General features: G+C 46.4%; 2 protein-coding genes across 4 annotated transcripts in view; one reads left to right on the plus strand and one right to left on the minus strand.

The window, feature by feature from the left end:
- Positions 1 to 495: 495 nt before the first annotated feature.
- On the plus strand, positions 496 to 10,752 carry SIGLEC15 (sialic acid binding Ig like lectin 15). Its single transcript, XM_032095957.1, has 5 exons — positions 496 to 679; positions 2,543 to 2,926; positions 5,415 to 5,774; positions 6,723 to 6,753; positions 8,539 to 10,752. Exons 1-5 carry the CDS (start codon positions 628 to 630, stop codon positions 8,633 to 8,635), a joined length of 924 nt encoding a protein of 307 aa, XP_031951848.1. The 5' UTR covers positions 496 to 627; the 3' UTR covers positions 8,636 to 10,752.
- EPG5 (ectopic P-granules autophagy protein 5 homolog) overlaps positions 10,678 to 17,265 on the minus strand; it is a 55,111-nt gene continuing 48,523 nt past the window's right edge. For all 3 annotated transcript variants that reach the window (XM_032095954.1, XM_032095955.1, XM_032095953.1), the window contains exons 41-44: positions 16,666 to 16,885; positions 14,940 to 15,155; positions 13,685 to 13,799; positions 10,678 to 12,634 (exon numbers count right to left, since the gene is read on the minus strand). In XM_032095954.1, the coding sequence (XP_031951845.1) occupies positions 12,452 to 12,634; positions 13,685 to 13,799; positions 14,940 to 15,155; positions 16,666 to 16,885 (734 nt within the window). In that variant the 3' untranslated portion in view covers positions 10,678 to 12,451. The remainder of the gene's footprint in view (positions 12,635 to 13,684; positions 13,800 to 14,939; positions 15,156 to 16,665; positions 16,886 to 17,265) is intronic.

A 17,265-nucleotide genomic window follows, 5' to 3' on the forward strand; every position in this document is an offset into this window, starting at 1 on the left:
CAAAGGAGGGAATGACTCATCGCTCATCGGGGTCATGTGAGTGTGGACAGAGCAAGGTGCCAGGGGACAACAAACCACTCATCTACCAGTGAACCTTGGCACAAGTGACTTCAAAAGAAGAGTGGTTTGAGGTTTTTTTCTATACCTGGGGATGAAAACAACCAGTGAGCACAAGGAGTAAAGCACAGCTGGTTTGCAGGCTCCAGGTTCAGGAGGAGGAACTGCCTGAAGCCAGGACAGCAAGAGTCTTGCTTGTCACACCCTCAGGCAGATTGCAAGGATTTCCTCCAGCCTGGTGAGTTGGTAGCACTGCAAGGCCATCCCTTCTTGCCCAGTCACACACATGGCATGGGTGTTTGCAGCCCCAATCTGCAATCCCCTCCCTTTAGCTGGAAAATGGTTAATACTGTGATTCCTTCTGGTGTAATTTTCATATGACTGACCACAGAACTATTAATATCTGAACCCGGAGCTGGTTCAGCTAAACGACTCATTCACTCCAAGGAGAAGAAAACCACAACTTCTTCTACCCCTGGAAAAACCTTTTGTGACTGCAAGACCAGTAGCTCAGATGTAAGGAGATGGTTCTGGTTTGCTGATGCCCCTCAGGGGAGAACATCAACCAGCATGAGAGAGCTCGGCTTGGTTCTGCTGTGCCTCCTTCGCATCTCCAGGAAGGGTGAGTTCTGAGCTTGCTGTCAACCCCTGTCTGATCACAGCTTCTCCTCTCACTCTAGTCCGAGTGCCAGGGAACTGCCTGCTACAACAAACTCTCCAAGAATTGCACCCTCCATCACGCTGCTTAAAAGCATCCTGAAATTCCAAGTGCATGTGACAACCCTGGGAAACTCAGACTCAGAGAGGTCCTCAGTTTGTGGGGGATTTTTGCATTTTTTTTTTGTTTTTCTAACTTGTGCAGGGAATTCATCTAACTTTTCCCCAGCTTTGTCAGGTGGATGCAGCATTTTCATCACCACCCTCCTTTCATATTCCTTAGGAGTTATTATGCAACAGACGCAGTATTTTCCAGTTCCACTGAGCACTTAAGCTCTCATTTAACTTCAAATATGCTCTTAAATTCCATTAAACTCTCTGAGATTTGCTAGAGACACTGTTAAACAGCATTTTCCAGAGCAAGGGTAGTGCCTGGGCTGGACCCCAGCTCTTGCTGTTGTCTTCATGACCTTTCCCACTGACAACCAGCAGATTCACTCATCTTGACAACCCTTTTTGGGAGTTACTTTCTGTAAGGTGGGCAGGCTATTTGCCTCTCTGTTTCTCATGAGAGCGTCAGTTCCAGGAACAAATGGAGCCTGGATATAACAAAAGGAATATGGCAGGCCTACCACGCTGAAGCTTTAGAGTTAAGGGTAAATTTTACACAGAATGTTGACAACTCCCTCCACTCATAACTAGGCAAACTGTGTTTCCATGGAAATGGGCGGAGATGTTAGCATTAAAAGCACTTATTTTTAACATTATTTTTCATCTGGAAGGCAAGGGGGGGCTTATGTGCCAAAAAAAAAAAAAAAATGTTCTTTGCTTAAGATTGAAAACAAAGAAAAAACTAATCAAAAGGGTGGCAGAGAGAAGCAAGTTGTACTCAGAAGCACATAATCTACAGTTCTCCCAAAGTAAAGGTTGCAGTGACATGCTGCAAAATAGCTAAAACAAGAGCAAATAAGCTAGAAAGCAATAGCAATTACAGTTTTCAGTGCCAGGTCCTTGTGCTCCAAACCCATGAGCTTCACGAAGCTCCTGCAGTGCTGCAGCATAGTTTATTACATTACCTGGGCTGGAAAAGGTGCCCATATCGTTATTGTGTATGACAGGGCAGCACAACTCCAGATCTCAGTAATCAAAATACTGGCTTGGAGCTGACTCGATGTAAATACCTGAACAGAGAACTGGCCCTAGGACGGCCTTTGTCCATTGTGTAGCACACAATAGATGAATACAAGCTGCACTGCCACAGAGATATTTGTCAAGCGTTATGGTCCACAGATACAGGAACAAAAAACAAATCTTATCTTTGAGTCTGCAGGAGTAATCTGACAGCTGAATGCCCATATGGTGAAGCCAGCAAGACCAGGAATGGGTGGAACTACTTACAGGACACTTTTACATTTCACAGGTATCCCCAGCTACTGAGAGCCCCTGATCTAATGAAATGAGTTTTTCGTAAGACAGGAATGCCAGCACAGATGTTTCTGAAGCCACAATCTGCTGCTACAGCTGTTGGTAGTAGCAGAAGAGTGGGTGGATAGACGTGTCTATATATTAAACTGAAAGGGGAGATTTAGATTAGATATTAGGAAGAAATTCTTGGCTGTGAGGCTGGGGAGGCCCTGGCACAGGTTTCCCAGAGAAGCTGCGGCTGCCCCATCCCTGGAAGTGTCCAAGACCAGGTTGGACAGGGCTTGGAGCAATGTGGGATAGTGAAAGGTGTCCCTGCCCATGGCAGGGGAGTGGAATGAAATGAATTTTAAGGCCCCTTCCACCCAAACCATTCTGCAATTCCATGATCCCTTCTTGCTTGTAGGTGTGCAGTGCAATGGCTGGTCTGTCCACGTCCCCTCTGACGTTACTGGAGAGCTTGGGAAGATGGTTATCCTGCCCTGCACTTTCACACACCCCTACAAAACATTTGACCGGGCCCTCACGGCCATTTGGAGGATCAAGGAGCCTTACAATGGCACGATAGTCTTCAAGTGTGTGAGCCAGAGCAGCAGCGAGCTCTGCAAGACTGCCATCAGCCACAAGAGCAAGTACAAGCTGCTGGGCAACCCCCGGCACAAGGACCTGTCCATCAGGATTGACAACCTGACCTGGAGCGACAGCGAGAGGTACTTCTGCCGGGTGGAGCTGGCCGGAGACATCCACGACAAGTATGAGAGCAGGAATGGGATAAAGCTGCATGTGATTGGTAAGAGGGTGCGAGAGACAAAGGAGGCAAAGCCACCCTCTAGGGAAGAGCCACAGGATGTGGGAAATGACAAATGGTAGCAGAAGTTTACCTGAGATGGTTTTCCAAAGGGTTGGCTTTTCTTTCTCCGTTATAGCAGGGAATATTCACTGTGCTCCTCAGTCTTCCAGCATAAGACAATGAGCACAATGCAGGGAAGGGAATAGGAACACAACCAGTAAGGAAATGGCGAGGCTCTGGCAGTTGGGGTGAGAGCCCACCAAAAGCTGAGCATCCCACTTAGTCCCTGCAGCACAGGAGCAGGGCACGCAGCAGAGGCAAGCTGGGGTGAGCCAAGATGGGGTTAAAGACATCCTCTCCATCAGAACCTGAACTGGACAGCCCAGGTGCTGAGCACACGTTCACAGGCGCTAGCACAACAGGGCGTGGGTGGTAGCAGGGGATTGGAAAGACAAGATACCTGGTACCCAGGTAAAATAAATCCAGAATCCTCTGGAGCGTGAAACATGAAGTACAAATGTCCTGGAAAGCCAGCTCAGAGCAACAAATGTCAAATGCTAATCCCACTTCCCAGGGCAAGCTCACAGATCAAGGGGGAGCTAGGAGAGAGGCCTCAGAAGCAGACTCAGATCTTACCCAGGCCATGAGGTTGGGTGATTTTGCTTTTGAGAGGGAAGTTCCTTACACCTGCTGTGCAGCGTGGGTGTCCAGATGGGACCCAAGGATGAGCTTGGTTGTTTCTTGAGAAGTTCTGCACAGTTGAGGCTCTCCTTCAGTTGCCCCAGCTCATGAGCACCCACACACAGCAGGACCAGGCCAGGATGGCAGCAAGACCTGTTTCTCAGGGGATTTTAACACCAGAGGAATGATAACACACACACAAACAGTACCCTGCTTGGGAATGGGCCCTGATGCTGTGATTGGGAGGGGTTAATTAATGCTTAAAAGGTTAATTTAAAAACCAAAACACAGAGACCCATGACACACAGCCTCAGATTCCTCTTGCACTGTGTGGACGAAGGGGAAGATGTGCTGTAGGTGGTTGCAAACTCTATTTTTGTTGTCTAGTCTGAAAAAAAATGAATTCCTGCTCTTCCTCTGTAAGGATACTCACTTAGTGCCCTTCATTTTCTGTAGCACCTTTTCGAACACTTCCAGGGAAAAGAGCTCCACCATCTCCCTGGGCAGCCCCTTCCAATGTCTAATCACCCCTTCCGTGAAGAAATTTCTCCTAATGTCCCACCTAAAGGTGATCTGGTCACTCTGGGGCTGGAAAAAAACACCAAAAATAGGTTGTGGCAAGAAGCAGAAATTTTCCTATAACTAACCTGCCAAATCTGGCAAGTCCCAGGCACTGAGCAAAGGGCTCACACAAATGGGTCCATCCACGTGCGCTCTGGAGGTCAGGAATTGAAGGAACAGCCAAAAAATACTTGTGCAGAACACTGTGGTTGACATGTCCTGGACCACGTGGACTTGCAGCCAAGTCCAAAAAGGTCACCAGCTGCACCTGTGCCTACAATGGTGGGTGGTACTTCTCTGCCTTCTGCCACCAAGGAAGGGCACAACAGTTGAAGTTGGTCAAGGTTCAGAAAAATGAGTGAGGCATTACTGGGATAAAACAAACAGAGTACACATGCTTGCATCCAGGCTTTGCTGGGTGAATCCTTTTGCCCCTCTATCCAACATGGGCTGGGTGGGGGAATCTAGGGGAAGAAAGTGCCAAGAAAAACAAGGAAGGAGAGGGCTGATCCAGACATCTATAGAGTCATAAAACAGTTTCAACTGAAGAGAATCTTTAAAGCTCATCTCGTCCAACCCCCCTGCCATGGCCAGGGACACCTTCCACTAGACCAGGTTGCTCCAAGCCTTGTCCAACCTGGTACTGGACATTTCCAGGGGTGGAGCAGCCACAGCTTCTCTGGGAAACCCCTCTTTTCAAAAAATTTCCTCCTTACATCCAATCTAAATCTCTATTCTTTTAATTCCGAAACATTAATCCTTGTCCTGTCACAGCAAGTCCTGTCCCTATTTTGCTTGGAGCCCCTTTAGGCCCTGCCAGGGGCTCTGAGCTCTCCCTGGAGCCTTCTCTTGTGCAGCTGAACACCCGCAGCTGTCCCAGGCTGGCTGCAGAGCAGAGGGGCTCCAGCCCTGGAGCAGCTCCGTGGCCTCCTCTGGACTGGCTGCAGCAGCTCCAGGTCCTTGTGCTGTTGTTCCCCAGGGCTGGGGCAGCTCTGCAGGTGGGGTCTCACCTGAGCGGGGCAGAGGGGCAGAATCCCCCTCCCCTGCTGCCCACGCTGGGGATCAGCCCAGGGCACGGGGGGTTCAGGGGCAGGGCAGGTCCAGCTCTCCCCCACCAGTGCCCAACTTCACCCTGAGAGAACAATGCTGAGGGTCCACCAAGACCAAAACTTCACTCCGGGTGTTTTGCACCAGACCTGCCTTTGCAGCCTGACCCACTTTCCCTCCCCTGTTGCGATTCCCACAGCCGCTCCCAGGATCATTAACATCACGGTCAGCTCCAACAGGGACCACACCTTCCAGGCCCGCTGCACGGCCGAGGGGGAGCCAGCGCCCGCCCTGACCTGGACCGGACCCCTCTACGGCAACCCCAGCTCCACCAGCAGCTCCGGCCACAGCGTCACCAAGGAGCTGCGGTCCCTGACCCACGACGGGAAATACACCTGCACTGCTGTCAACAGCCACGGCAGGGCAGAGGGGGCCCTCTACTTCTACAAACTCAGAGCCTCCGACAGCTCCTCCTTCATGATCCTGATCTTTGTGCCGCTGGGAATCAAGGTGCTCATTTTGCTGGTGATGCTGAGCTTCACCGTTTTCTCCAGAGAAGGTCAGTGTCCTGACTTCCCTCCAGCCGACTGGCAACCAGGGATGGATAGAGCAGAAACAGTCAGGCAGTGTGTTTGTTTGGTTGGGGGGGGGGGGGAATATTAATGATTTTATTATTTTCTACCCTAGGAGGATAATTCTAGCAGGAAGAGCCAAGAGCTCTTGGCTGGCTGGTCACAGCCTACTGACACAGGGGGCCTTTGAAAATTCAGAGGGGGCAGGAGTTTCCCTGTGCCCAGGAAGAAATGTTAATAAACCAACAGAGGGGAGATTAGTGGAGAAGCCACGGCCTACATAACCAGATTTTTTTTTCCTTGAAGCAGGCTAATTACTTCCCCTGTAGCTCACAGCCAGGATTTCCCTTTGCTGCATCCCACACAAGTTTAATCTCCTGGGATGAGCACCCTCATTTTACAGATCGCCCTTGTCAGTCCCCCAGGGCCTCACTACCCAGTAGCCAGCATTTGAGAAATCCCACCTTCCAGCCACACCAAGGCTGTGAGATCAGGGAATGCCCAGCTTACAGGAGATGAGGATCAGCCCATGGACTGACGGATATGACATCCCAAGCAGCCAGGAGGCCACTGGCCCCCAGCCCTCCAGTGCTGCTGAGTGGTGGCATCGACAGGAGGGGACTGAGGGGAATGAGATGTCCCACCGCTGGGACTCATCTGTAGGGACAATCTGATGTCACACTCATGGAAGCCACCACTTGATTTGAACAGTAGAAGCTGTCAAACCAACCAAAAATGCTTTTGTTCCTTATATTCCAGTGCCTAATTCCCAAGAACATGAAGAGGGCCCCACACCTGACATCAGGGCTTCTTCCCACTTACTGGAGTGTCACAACCACCCTCCAGTGCAGCTTCCCAACAGCTCTAGGTCATTCCTGGCTTCCCAGCCCACTCTGATCTCATTGCTAACCCACATCATCCTTCCCACTTCACAGGTTCCCCCTCTGCTCCATCCAGCCTGGCCAGGTAAGGATGTCTTGCCTTCTACTCATGTTATCCTGCAGGAGAGTGAGGATGGCCCAGGTGAGAAGTGCAGTGTGTCCTTGGTCTTGGTAACAATTCTCTGGCCTCAGAGCAAGCTCCTGGGGCAAGGAAAGGGTTCAGCTGATGGTCAGGTGAGCCAGCATGAGGGAACAAGGACTGGACACTGCTGGGAGGAGGTTCTGGCTTGGGCACAGCTGAGAGGAGACCCCAGTGGTGTGAGGACAAGGGACTGGGCAGCAGTGTAAAGACCACAGCACACGGCTGCTACACCAGCAAAGGGCTAACACAAGTTTGGATGTGCCTTAAGCCCAGAGCATGGCTGGAAGGCTCCAGGTAGGCTGGGACAGCTGGGGGTGTTCAGCTGCACAAGAGAAGGCTCCAGGAAGAGCTCAGAGCCCCTGGCAGGGCCTAAAGGGGCTCCAGGAGAGCTGCAGAGGGACTGGGGACAAGGCATGGAGAGACAGGACACAGGGAATGGCTTCCCAGTGCCAGAGGGCAGGGACAGATGGGATATTGGGAAGGAATTGCTGTCTGTGAGGGTGGGCAGGCCCTGGCACAGGGTGCCCAGAGCAGCTGTGGCTGCCCCTGGATCCCTGGCAGTGTCCCAGGCCAGGCTGGAGGGGGCTTGGAGCAATCTGGTCTTGTGGAAGGTGTCCCTGCCCATGGCAGGGGGTGGCACTGGATGAGGTTTGAATGATGAAGTGCCTCCCAACCCAAACCATTCTTGGATTCTGTGATGCCACGTTAAACTAACAATGGATCATCCACCCAAGGGAAAGGCCAGGGATGGAGTCTGTGCTGACACTGTCAAACAGAAATCTTCCCCTCCCTCTGCACCCCAGTTTGTAATGGAGCAGAAGCAGCTGCCACACCAAAGCTGATGAGCTCAGCCAAGTCTGCAGGGAAGGTATGGAGACAGCAAACAGCCCAGCTCGGGTGTGACAGGGCCTGATTCTTGGGCTGGCATCCACAGCATGCTCCCACAAATCCCTGGCATTTCCCATTACCCAGCTCAACACTGATCTTGGACACTCCTGACAGATAGGGTGGCCAAACTACTGGGATGGGAAAAAATAAATTTAAAAAAAAAAAATTCCCACCAGAAACAACCCTTGGTCTAATGGTACAGAAGATGTATCTGAGGTCAAGGATAATTACATCTGCATGGGGCTGCCCCCTTTCAATCTGAGTAGTTTCATTTCTTTGTGATACCACCCTCCTGAGTTACCCCTACATGTCTCCTTCCCTGACCTTACCCAAGAACAATGGCCATGGCCATCCCAGCAGGACAGTCAAGCATACAGGGCACAGCCAAAGAAACAACAAGGAATTTAATCCTACAGTCAAATTTGTAACTACTTGTAAAAAGGCATAAAAAAAGCATAGTTTTGCAGATTTATCAGGGTAAACCACACTGCACCCTGGGTTATATTTGCATAGATACTTACATAGATAAGAAGGCTTAAAGCCAACACTTACATAAGAAGATCCTTCACAGGAGAGGTTTGTGACAACCTCCCGAGGCTCTGAGCAGGACAGTAGCACAGTGGATGCTAAGGGTGCAGGAGATTGCTCTGCATACTTTAAGATGTAAAAGCTTTTAAGCTGTAAAACAGCAGTTGCAACTCAGACCCTTAAAAACTACTGTGAAGTAGAAGAGGATCTGTCTCAGAGTGTCACAGATGCTCTGACATTCACTGGAGCCACTCGCAAAACCCGCAGCAGCCTGAAACGTGCCCTCACCTTTCCCACATCTCCTCCTGCCAGGCCACAGCTGCCAGAGTGCACCTATGAGAACTTTGACCGCAGACACGGCGGCAGCCAGACCCTGCCCACAGGAGGGGCCGTGCTGAGGCGCAGCTGAGCAGGGGACCCATCCCCACCCGCTCCCCCCACGGGTGTCCTTCCCCAGGGAACACAGAGCTGGCCTTGGCTGAGGCACAGAAGGTCAGACCAGCCTCGGGGAGGTTGGAACTGGATGATCTCGACGGTCCCTTCCATGATGCTGTGAGTTCCAGCCCTGCTGCTCCTCACAAGTGAGAGCAGCCTTTAAGGGGAAACAAGAAAAAAAAGAAGGGATGGAGCTGGAAGAGCAAAGCACAGGATGTCAGTTTTACCCTATCTGTGTGTTTTTAGCCCGTATCAGATATTTAGCAAGCAGGTGACAGTATAAAATTGTCTCACAGCTTTTTGCTTTGGTATTTTTCAAACATTGCTCCGAAAAGCCGTTTTCACCACTCCACTTGTCCGACCACATCCAAGTGGGCTACCAACATGTTTCAAATACTAGCTGTGGCAAAACACTACTGGAGTTTCTGATGGGGTTTGTTTCCTTTTTTAAAATTATTATTATTATTATTCCTAAATGTCCAGAAGAGTTTATTTAAGAGTTTAAAGGAAACCTTAACTTTAAAGAGGCATCCAAGCAAAAAAAGGAAGATGGTTTCTAAAAACTGGTAGAGCTGAAGGCAGGACATAAGAAGTCTAAACTAGTCTGTGTTCTAACTTTACTGCAGCTCTGAGTGCCCAGAAACTCAGAGCTTTGTGATAAATGTGCTGTGAAAATGTCCCAATACACCCAATTTTGGGGTCTAAACCATTTCCATCCCTGTGTTACACAGAGAAGTTTTTTTAAGGCCTGACTACTCATCTCTTAAATCTCTCTTCTGAGATGAAGTCACTAGTACAAAGTCACAAAAAGGCCAAGCACAGACAAATCTCTAACCCAACTGTAAACATCCTCCAAGGTGAGGTGAACAGGCCCAGCTTATGGTATAGGGCAATGTGGGTCAACCTGGAGTCCTGCAGAGGCAGACAGATGCCCAGGATAAGGCTGGAAAGAGCAACACGTTGGCTTAGATGAGGAGGAGGAGAAAGAATTAAGAAAGAGCAAGTGGCTTGAACCTACTTTCACGTTTCTACTGCTGGATTTGATGCTCTGTGCAGCCATCCCAGTGCAGCAGCTCCAAAACTGTTCCCTGCACAATCCTGCCCCTGGTAACAACCACCAAACTGCTACTGAAATACCATCAAGCCTGCAAGCTCAACCCCAGGCTGGGAATCATTATTTTAAAGTTCACCCCTTCGTAATATCTGCACTGGGAAAGCAAAGCAGAATTTTAAATTACTTGGCCAGGATGATAAGGGGAGAAAAGAAAGAAATAGATGCAAGGATATACTTGAACCTGATCTTTTAAATCCCAGCTTAAAATCCCAGCAGTGACAAAGCCAGATTTAATAAAAGTAAGAAGAGATGCAAAGAGAAAAGGGAAGTTAGAGTAGACAGTGTAGTCACAGATCTGTGAGCTCGGTTTCACAGGTGTCACAGAGGAAAGAGACCTCAGAGATATTAGCTGGACAAATTGAATTGGATTTCTGAGCCCTTATGATTTACAGACAGAGTAATGAGAACCCACTTCTACCTGTGCATGAGATTGAGGCTTGGCTTTCTGAATTTTTCTTTCAAAAATTACTTCTTTTAACTCAACTAGTTTGGGTCCAGACAGAAGCATCAGACCTCGTGTCCCAAAACCAACTCATTCCCCCTGGTCCTCATGGGAGACTCAAACACCCACTCAAACCAGTATAAACTGGAGGGACAGTGCACACACCAGGAGGCTTCAGGTACTGAACTCATCTGGGAGGTGCAGGGAATGCCAAAGTCTTTCCAGTAAAACTAGAAAGAATAAAAAGTCAATCTATTGGTCACCACTTGGAAAATAAGGCCTCAAGCTCTGGAGTTCACACTTGCACAGAGAACTACAATTCAGGTTCAGACTTCAGCCACTGCCACACTGATCATGAAGCCAGAAGACTGGTCTGTGGTGACAGATACAGCAATTGTGTGTTATCTGATGTGGATCCTTCTACCAAGTTGAAAATACCACAGTGTCTGTTACAAATTGCTTGATTTTCCTTTTTTATTTTGCATGGTCTTTGCAGACAGAGCATGTTATAAATACAACATTTGTAAAAACTCAACAGCTGAAACAATTCCTCATTTTGAAAGTGCATGTCAAACACATATTTCTGACTTCTTCACATTTATATGCAACTGATCAATAACATTGAGCCTAATAAACCCAGTGGTTTTAAGTCTTTGGGGGCAAAAGCAGCAGAATGTATTCCTCCAGACATGAATTTTCCAAAAGAGTCTGTTAAAAACCATGCTGCATTGGTATCTGGTTACTATATAGGGGGATGTACATATATATATTTATTTATAGGCTCGCAGATAGAGCAAAGAACTCTAAGACCACATTAAAATGATGGTGATCTAATGACCCAGCTGGCATAATTAGCAGAATCTGCCAAGAAGGAAAAGGTGATCTGTCCTCTAGCACCAGAACCATGGTTTAAGAGCAACAGTTCAAAGCATCATTGACCAGACAGCAGGTAGCACATTTCTATCCCCTATTGACCAGAACTCATGTTTTAACGTGCAACCGTGTCATAAACACAAAGGCACAATTAATGGAGGAAGAGAAAAAGCGATCAGTTCCTTCACAGAGCTGTAGGGACTGGGACTGCAGGACCTTGGGACAGCTCAAACAGATCAGTGATTAAAGGGACATCAAACAAGTACCGGGAAAATTCTCCTTCTGCTTTTCCTAAACAAAAGTGCATCCTATGATCAGACAAGGCAACAAAAGCAGTGATCATTCAGATGAAACAACAGATTTACAGGCTCATGGTTCATGCTTTGGCAACAGAATTGTAACAAGTGATCACCAAATTTAATACAACAAAAATGCCTCTTCACAGTGTCATCTAAAATCCTGTCATGTCATGCCCAGCTAGGCAGAAGAGAATAAGCTTAAGTGGTGGTTGTTAAACATTTCCTAAACAACCAGACTTTAGTAATTAAGGAATCCTATTTAACGTGATCATAACTGACTGTTCCCCTCTCAGACACTGGAGATCCAGAAAATATGTCTCTGGATTTAAATCCCCTTGAACTTGGCTAGAAGTTACTTGCATTTAATCAAGCAATATAGATGCAGACACACTAATATTTAGAAAACAGGAAAAAAAAAGTTCTTTAGTTCCTATTTTTGTTGGTATTTACAGAAGTGGTCAAAGATTGTAGGCATGCCTCTAAACTACAGATTTCTGTGGGATAGCAAAAAAGTCAAGATTTAAAATACCATCTTTTCAAATACAGGGATTTCACAAAAATCACTAGACACACACTCAGGTAAGACTCAGAGGTATCCTGGTTAAGAAAGTCAAACCTCTTTTACACACAGTCCTCCATTCACTTTGAACTGGTCTGAGTGATGACACACTGGAAAATAAAAAAAGGCACCAAGCAAAAATTTCAGACACTACAGGATGAGCTGTGCTGACTAGTGATTTGTACACCTATCCCCAGGCACCCTTCTCTTCAAAGGGCACCACGCACAGAAGATACTCAAGTGCTTTCAGTCAAAAAAAAAAAAAAAAAAAGAACAAACCACCAAAAAAAGCCCCAAGAAACCCAAACCATTAAGCAATTCCACAGGCCTAAAATTCAAAAGGAAAGCAAGAAAACCTTGAAGTGGAGAAAACTTGACAGTGTGCAGTTCCTATTCACAGGTCTGACTTAATTAAAGTGGAACTCTGAAGGTAAAAATCATTTGTGCAATAAGGACGCTGTTTGTAAACCAGAGCCGCCGCCGGCCCCGCGCGCCCAGCGCCGCTACCGAATGCTGTCCAAATAATGCACTTCTGGGTACAGCGTGTTCACGAGCAGGGACAGGAGGTTATTGCCATCCCGAAGGCAGTGCTCGGGGTGCTTGATGAACAGAGAGGCCTGGGAGAGCTGCTCTTGGAAATCCATGTATTGTTTGTTGGATGACATGGCTTCGAGAGCATTCAGTGCCTACAGGGAGAAGGGAAGATGCTGTTAGCTGTGTGTACCTCGATCCGTAACACACCACCGTCTGCACAATTCCCCTAAAGGATCCTCACCTCCACAGAGTACTCAGAACAAAACAACTGTAAACTACAATCCCATAACAGTGTTTCAAGTCAACTTGTATTTGTCAAGCTGTTCTCTCCCCAAGATCAACACAAAAACTGTCCTATTAAGGCTTCCTAGGATTCTGTAACCCAAATGTTGTAAAATATTTACTTCATGAACTCAAGACATGGTTTCACAGAAATTATGTCAAACTACAAGCTGCAACACACTTAGATCTTCACTTTAGGTTGTTCTGAATATATTGACTTTCGTAAAAGTATTGTTTTGTTCCCATTAATAGTATTAAAGTTAGATATTAACTGTCAAGTTAAAAATTTTATGTAGAGAAGTCTACGTTGGCAAGTCTAGCAAGGGAAAATGTAGAAAATATTTCTGAACAAGTTTTGTTCTTTTCTTAGAGAAACAAGTTGTACTGAGCTACTTTGCTTTGGTTTCCAACCAACAGCTCCTTCCTCTTCTCAAGAGCTTACTGAAAGAACACCACGGTCAGTGCACATGCTAAAGGAGGAATGTTTATTTGTCACAGGACTTTTAAGCCCTGACTGCACATAAACAAATGTCAGTGTGAATGTAGCCCTGCTTTATCACTGAAAAGCAGTGCAAACCACAGCAGCACTGTTTTTTCCTGTTTGTTATAAATTCCTTCTACCTGCTATGTTCCAAACTTTCTGAAGTCGGGTTTTACAGACATATGTTCGTCTGCCCCTTTTAATTGTGTAAGATTAGAAAATGGTGCCTTCATATTAATGCAAAACACTCTTAAGTTTTACCCAGGATCACTTTAGGACAGAGTCAAACACACAGTCCTGCTGCCGAAGTTCAACAACAAGGTGAGAGCAGGATTTACCTTGAAGAAATGCTTGCAGTGACTCTTACAAAGTTCACCCCAAAAGCTAAACAAGCACGCAGAGAGGGCACGTCAAGCAGCCAGAGATGGGCACACCTCACCTGCTGAGCCTTCTGAGACAGTCTGGGCTCCGACCCAGCCTTGAGGCGCACCTGGCTCTCTGCAGGGATCTGCACCAGGAGGAAGGTGGACAAACTGCGGGCAACCACCCGAAACCTGCACAGGGAGAGCACAGAGGGACAAGGTGACACCAGATTTTCACATCTCAGCAGCAGATAAATTGTAAGATCTAACCATGAGGTATCTACTGCATGAGGAACGAAGTAAAGGCTTGAGAGGATCTATTCCAGTGTCACTTCAATATCACAGAATCCCAGAATGGTTGGGGTTGGAAGGGACCTTAAACCTCATCTCATTCCACCCCTCTGCCATGGGCAGCAACACCTTCCACAAGAACAGGCTGCTCCAAGCCCCGTGCAACCTGGCCTTGGACACTTCCAGGACTGGAAGGGGATCCCAGCTTCTCTGGGTATACACACAACAGGACACAACACATACTAGAAGATAACAAAATACCCTTCACATGAAAAGTTGCATCAGTTTCAAGCCTAGCTGAAATACTCCTCACCTCACATCTGAAATACTCCTCGGGTGACAGAATATAAAACATTATTACGGCCCAAATCAAAGGATGAGTTGAATGACACCAAAAATTCAGGGCAATTTGAACAGCACTGCATCCCAGAAGGTCTTTATAAACACAAAGTTATGTTTAGGTGCAGGGTTGAATTGGTGTTCCACAAACAATTATGGGATTTTTTCTCAGCATTCTTTCCACAGTGAACTTGATTTTGACACCTAACAAACTTAGTGTCTCTCTTTAGAAGGTAGACCGAATCACAAGCAAGCACATGCTCCTTTGAGCTTCTCTTAACATTTCCAATACCTCAAGGTTAGGACAGAAAATGCAATGTGTCTGCTTTTAAACAAAATCTTGTGAAGTCTGTGTAGAAAGCTGAAGCAGTTTTCTACAGACCAGCTGGAAGTATCTCCCTCTAACTAACAGTTCAAATACGAAGTTTGTATCTGCCTACAAACTTTGCTGGAGGTGGACAGAATCAGAACTGCATTTTCTTTCCTTTTTCACCACCTTTGCAGAGGTTCATACTCGCTTCTTAACCTGATGAACACACTCTCTTGTGCTTTTTCTGTGATAGGTCCAAACAACTTTACAGATCTGAAGGCAGCCTGGATTCTGATCACCTTCTGACACTGCACTGGGCATTCTGACCCAGGCTGCAGTTTCTTCAACACCATGACTCAAACCAATTGACTCACCACAGTCTCAGCCCTCACCTGGGTGACAAAGGAGACCTCCTGCCTAACCCAATAGCACCAAGCAATCCAGAAGTGAGTCTCTCCTCAGCCAGCTGGCTCTGCCGGCCCTGGATGGACAGCAGGGTTCGGATGACAGATTCAATCAGAACAGGGTCATCTTGCTCTAGCTGCACCAAGGATAACTGCATGGCTTTATGCCACCAGAGAAACAGCTTTGCCTCTTCCTTTGCTGAGCTTTAGGGAAGATGTAAGGAGAAAAATTAGAGAAAATAAAAAGAGTCTGATGCATAGGTTAAGAAGTTTATTTCTCTCCCCATTAGATCCATGAAGAATTCAGATTGTTAATTAGTGACAGCTAATTTTATTACGTAAGGATAGCATAAACTATACTACCCCACCAGTTATTATACTGCTGTAACTGCTACTGTTAGGGATTTGATCCACCAGCTAGCAGGTTTTAAGGGCCTGTAAGAGGACAAAGAACAGTGCTTCCTTTTAAGCTTTACAACTGGAAATAAATGATACTGCGGTCGTAAGTGGATTTAAACTTGCCTAAGACTTGGCACAAAAGGAATTAAGCTGTATCTTTACTTGTTTGTTCTTTTTTTTACTTACCAATAAAACACTTTAAGAAGCACTGGATGTTGTTACCACAACAATTTAGACTTTTAATATGATCCTTGAGATTAGGAAACATTGAAGATTTTTGTTGAGTAAAGCCCAAAATGAAGTTCCCCCTATGCTATTTTTAATCTTTCCCCAAACAGCTGGCAGTTCAAGTTAACAAGCTCAGATTTTCCACATAAAGCACCAGCATGAGTTTCCTGCATCAGACTATCCTCACATTACTCCTCCCAGTCATTTCCTATCCCAGGCAATCTCAGATCTGATGTTTAGAGCAAGGTTTAATCTGCTTTATATGGTGGCTTTGCTGTCTCCTTCACACCTTGGCAATCAAATTACTACAGTACGTACCACAGTGAAAGTGTTTTTTGAATTTCAAGAAACAGTGGGAACATACCTTTTCCCAAATTGTTCTTTTACAGAAAACATGAACATTATCAACGCTAACACAGAAAAATGATAATCAGGATTGCTAAATCCTGGCAACTTCAGCAGCAACTCTAACTACAGTTGTTACATATGTTAAGTATTTTTATTTTGACCCCAAGGCTATGCATCCTTTCCCCACAGAACCCAGTTATCTGAGAAGTTTTACAGCAATACAGGCCACCAACCCTGGGCATCCCACCAGATCCACTGGCTCCAGACTTGGTTCAGAGCTGCTGCACAGGCCCCATCCAGCAGCTTTCAGCACCAGGTCTCTCAGAATACCAGACTGAATATTCAGCACATAACACATCCCACCTTGTGGACACGCTGGGAAGTGGAACCCAGAGCAATTCAGGGTTTGCTTTTGGTCATTTTAACTGAGCGCAGATCCAGGCTGTCATTGAAACCGAGCTCATCTGACTGAAAAATGACTGAAACTCACTAATTTGCTAGCAAATTAAATTTCTTCTTCTCTTAAACCACCACAACTATTTTCTGTTGGCACTGCATATGGGTAGACTCAGTATTAGTAGATAGAGAAGGACAGGCCATTTCATCCAGCAGCCTGTTGAAATTAACTTAATTAACCAGGGCCACCTAATTATACCAGCTACACAACTCTAAATAAACTTTAATATAAATAATAATAATCTAAAAGTTTGGGCACATTCAGAAGCTTCAAGTTTCATACCTGGGGTACACTTGCTCCAGCCATTTGCTGATGGTCAGCAGGATTTTCATTTCATTGGTAAGGGTTTGGTCAGTGTTCAGGCATTGCAGCAGGTAGACATAGAGGGTCAAGTAGCTTCCTAAAGACAGGCACTCCTGCAGGAATTCTTCCATGGTTAGCTCAGGAACTTGGAGGGAGGCAAGTATAGGGCCCCAGCCTAACTCCTGGTGATGAGGGGAATCTTTGAAGAAAGCAGAAGAATAAAAAGCGTGTGAGAAAGCAGCACTTGGTAAAACCTAAGAACCAGGGCTACTAGTTAAGAGAATCTGGGCTGGTTTAGGTGTTTTTCAGGGAATCAGCATATCATGCAACTGATGGAGAGGAAAGAAAAATTCCACTATCATAGGGCACCTCCTTGAGGTCAAGGTGAGATTATTTTCTCAGCATTCAGCCAGGACTAAAATTTGAACATTTTAGCAATGGAATTAGAAGTATTTCCCTCAGGTGTACTGAAATCTTCCACAGAGTGAAAGAAACAGAAATGTAGTTCCACAAGGATTATGTAAACAGAAAAATAGAAGAAAAAAAAAAACCAAAGAAAACCACGCACACCACACTTAC

The sequence above is a fragment of the Corvus moneduloides genome, chromosome Z (genome assembly GCF_009650955.1).
Source record: "Corvus moneduloides isolate bCorMon1 chromosome Z, bCorMon1.pri, whole genome shotgun sequence".
NCBI lineage: Eukaryota > Metazoa > Chordata > Aves > Passeriformes > Corvidae > Corvus > Corvus moneduloides.

Coding starts and splice junctions, on each gene's coding strand:
- SIGLEC15 (XM_032095957.1), top strand. CDS start 628: ATGAGAGAGCTCGGCTTGGTTCTGCTGTGCCTCCTTCGCATCTCCAGG. Junction 680..2,542: donor CCTTCGCATCTCCAGGAAGG/GTGAGTTCTGAG, acceptor TCTTGCTTGTAG/GTGTGCAGTGCAATGGCTGG. Junction 6,754..8,538: donor GCTCCATCCAGCCTGGCCAG/GTAAGGATGTCT, acceptor TCCTCCTGCCAG/GCCACAGCTGCCAGAGTGCA.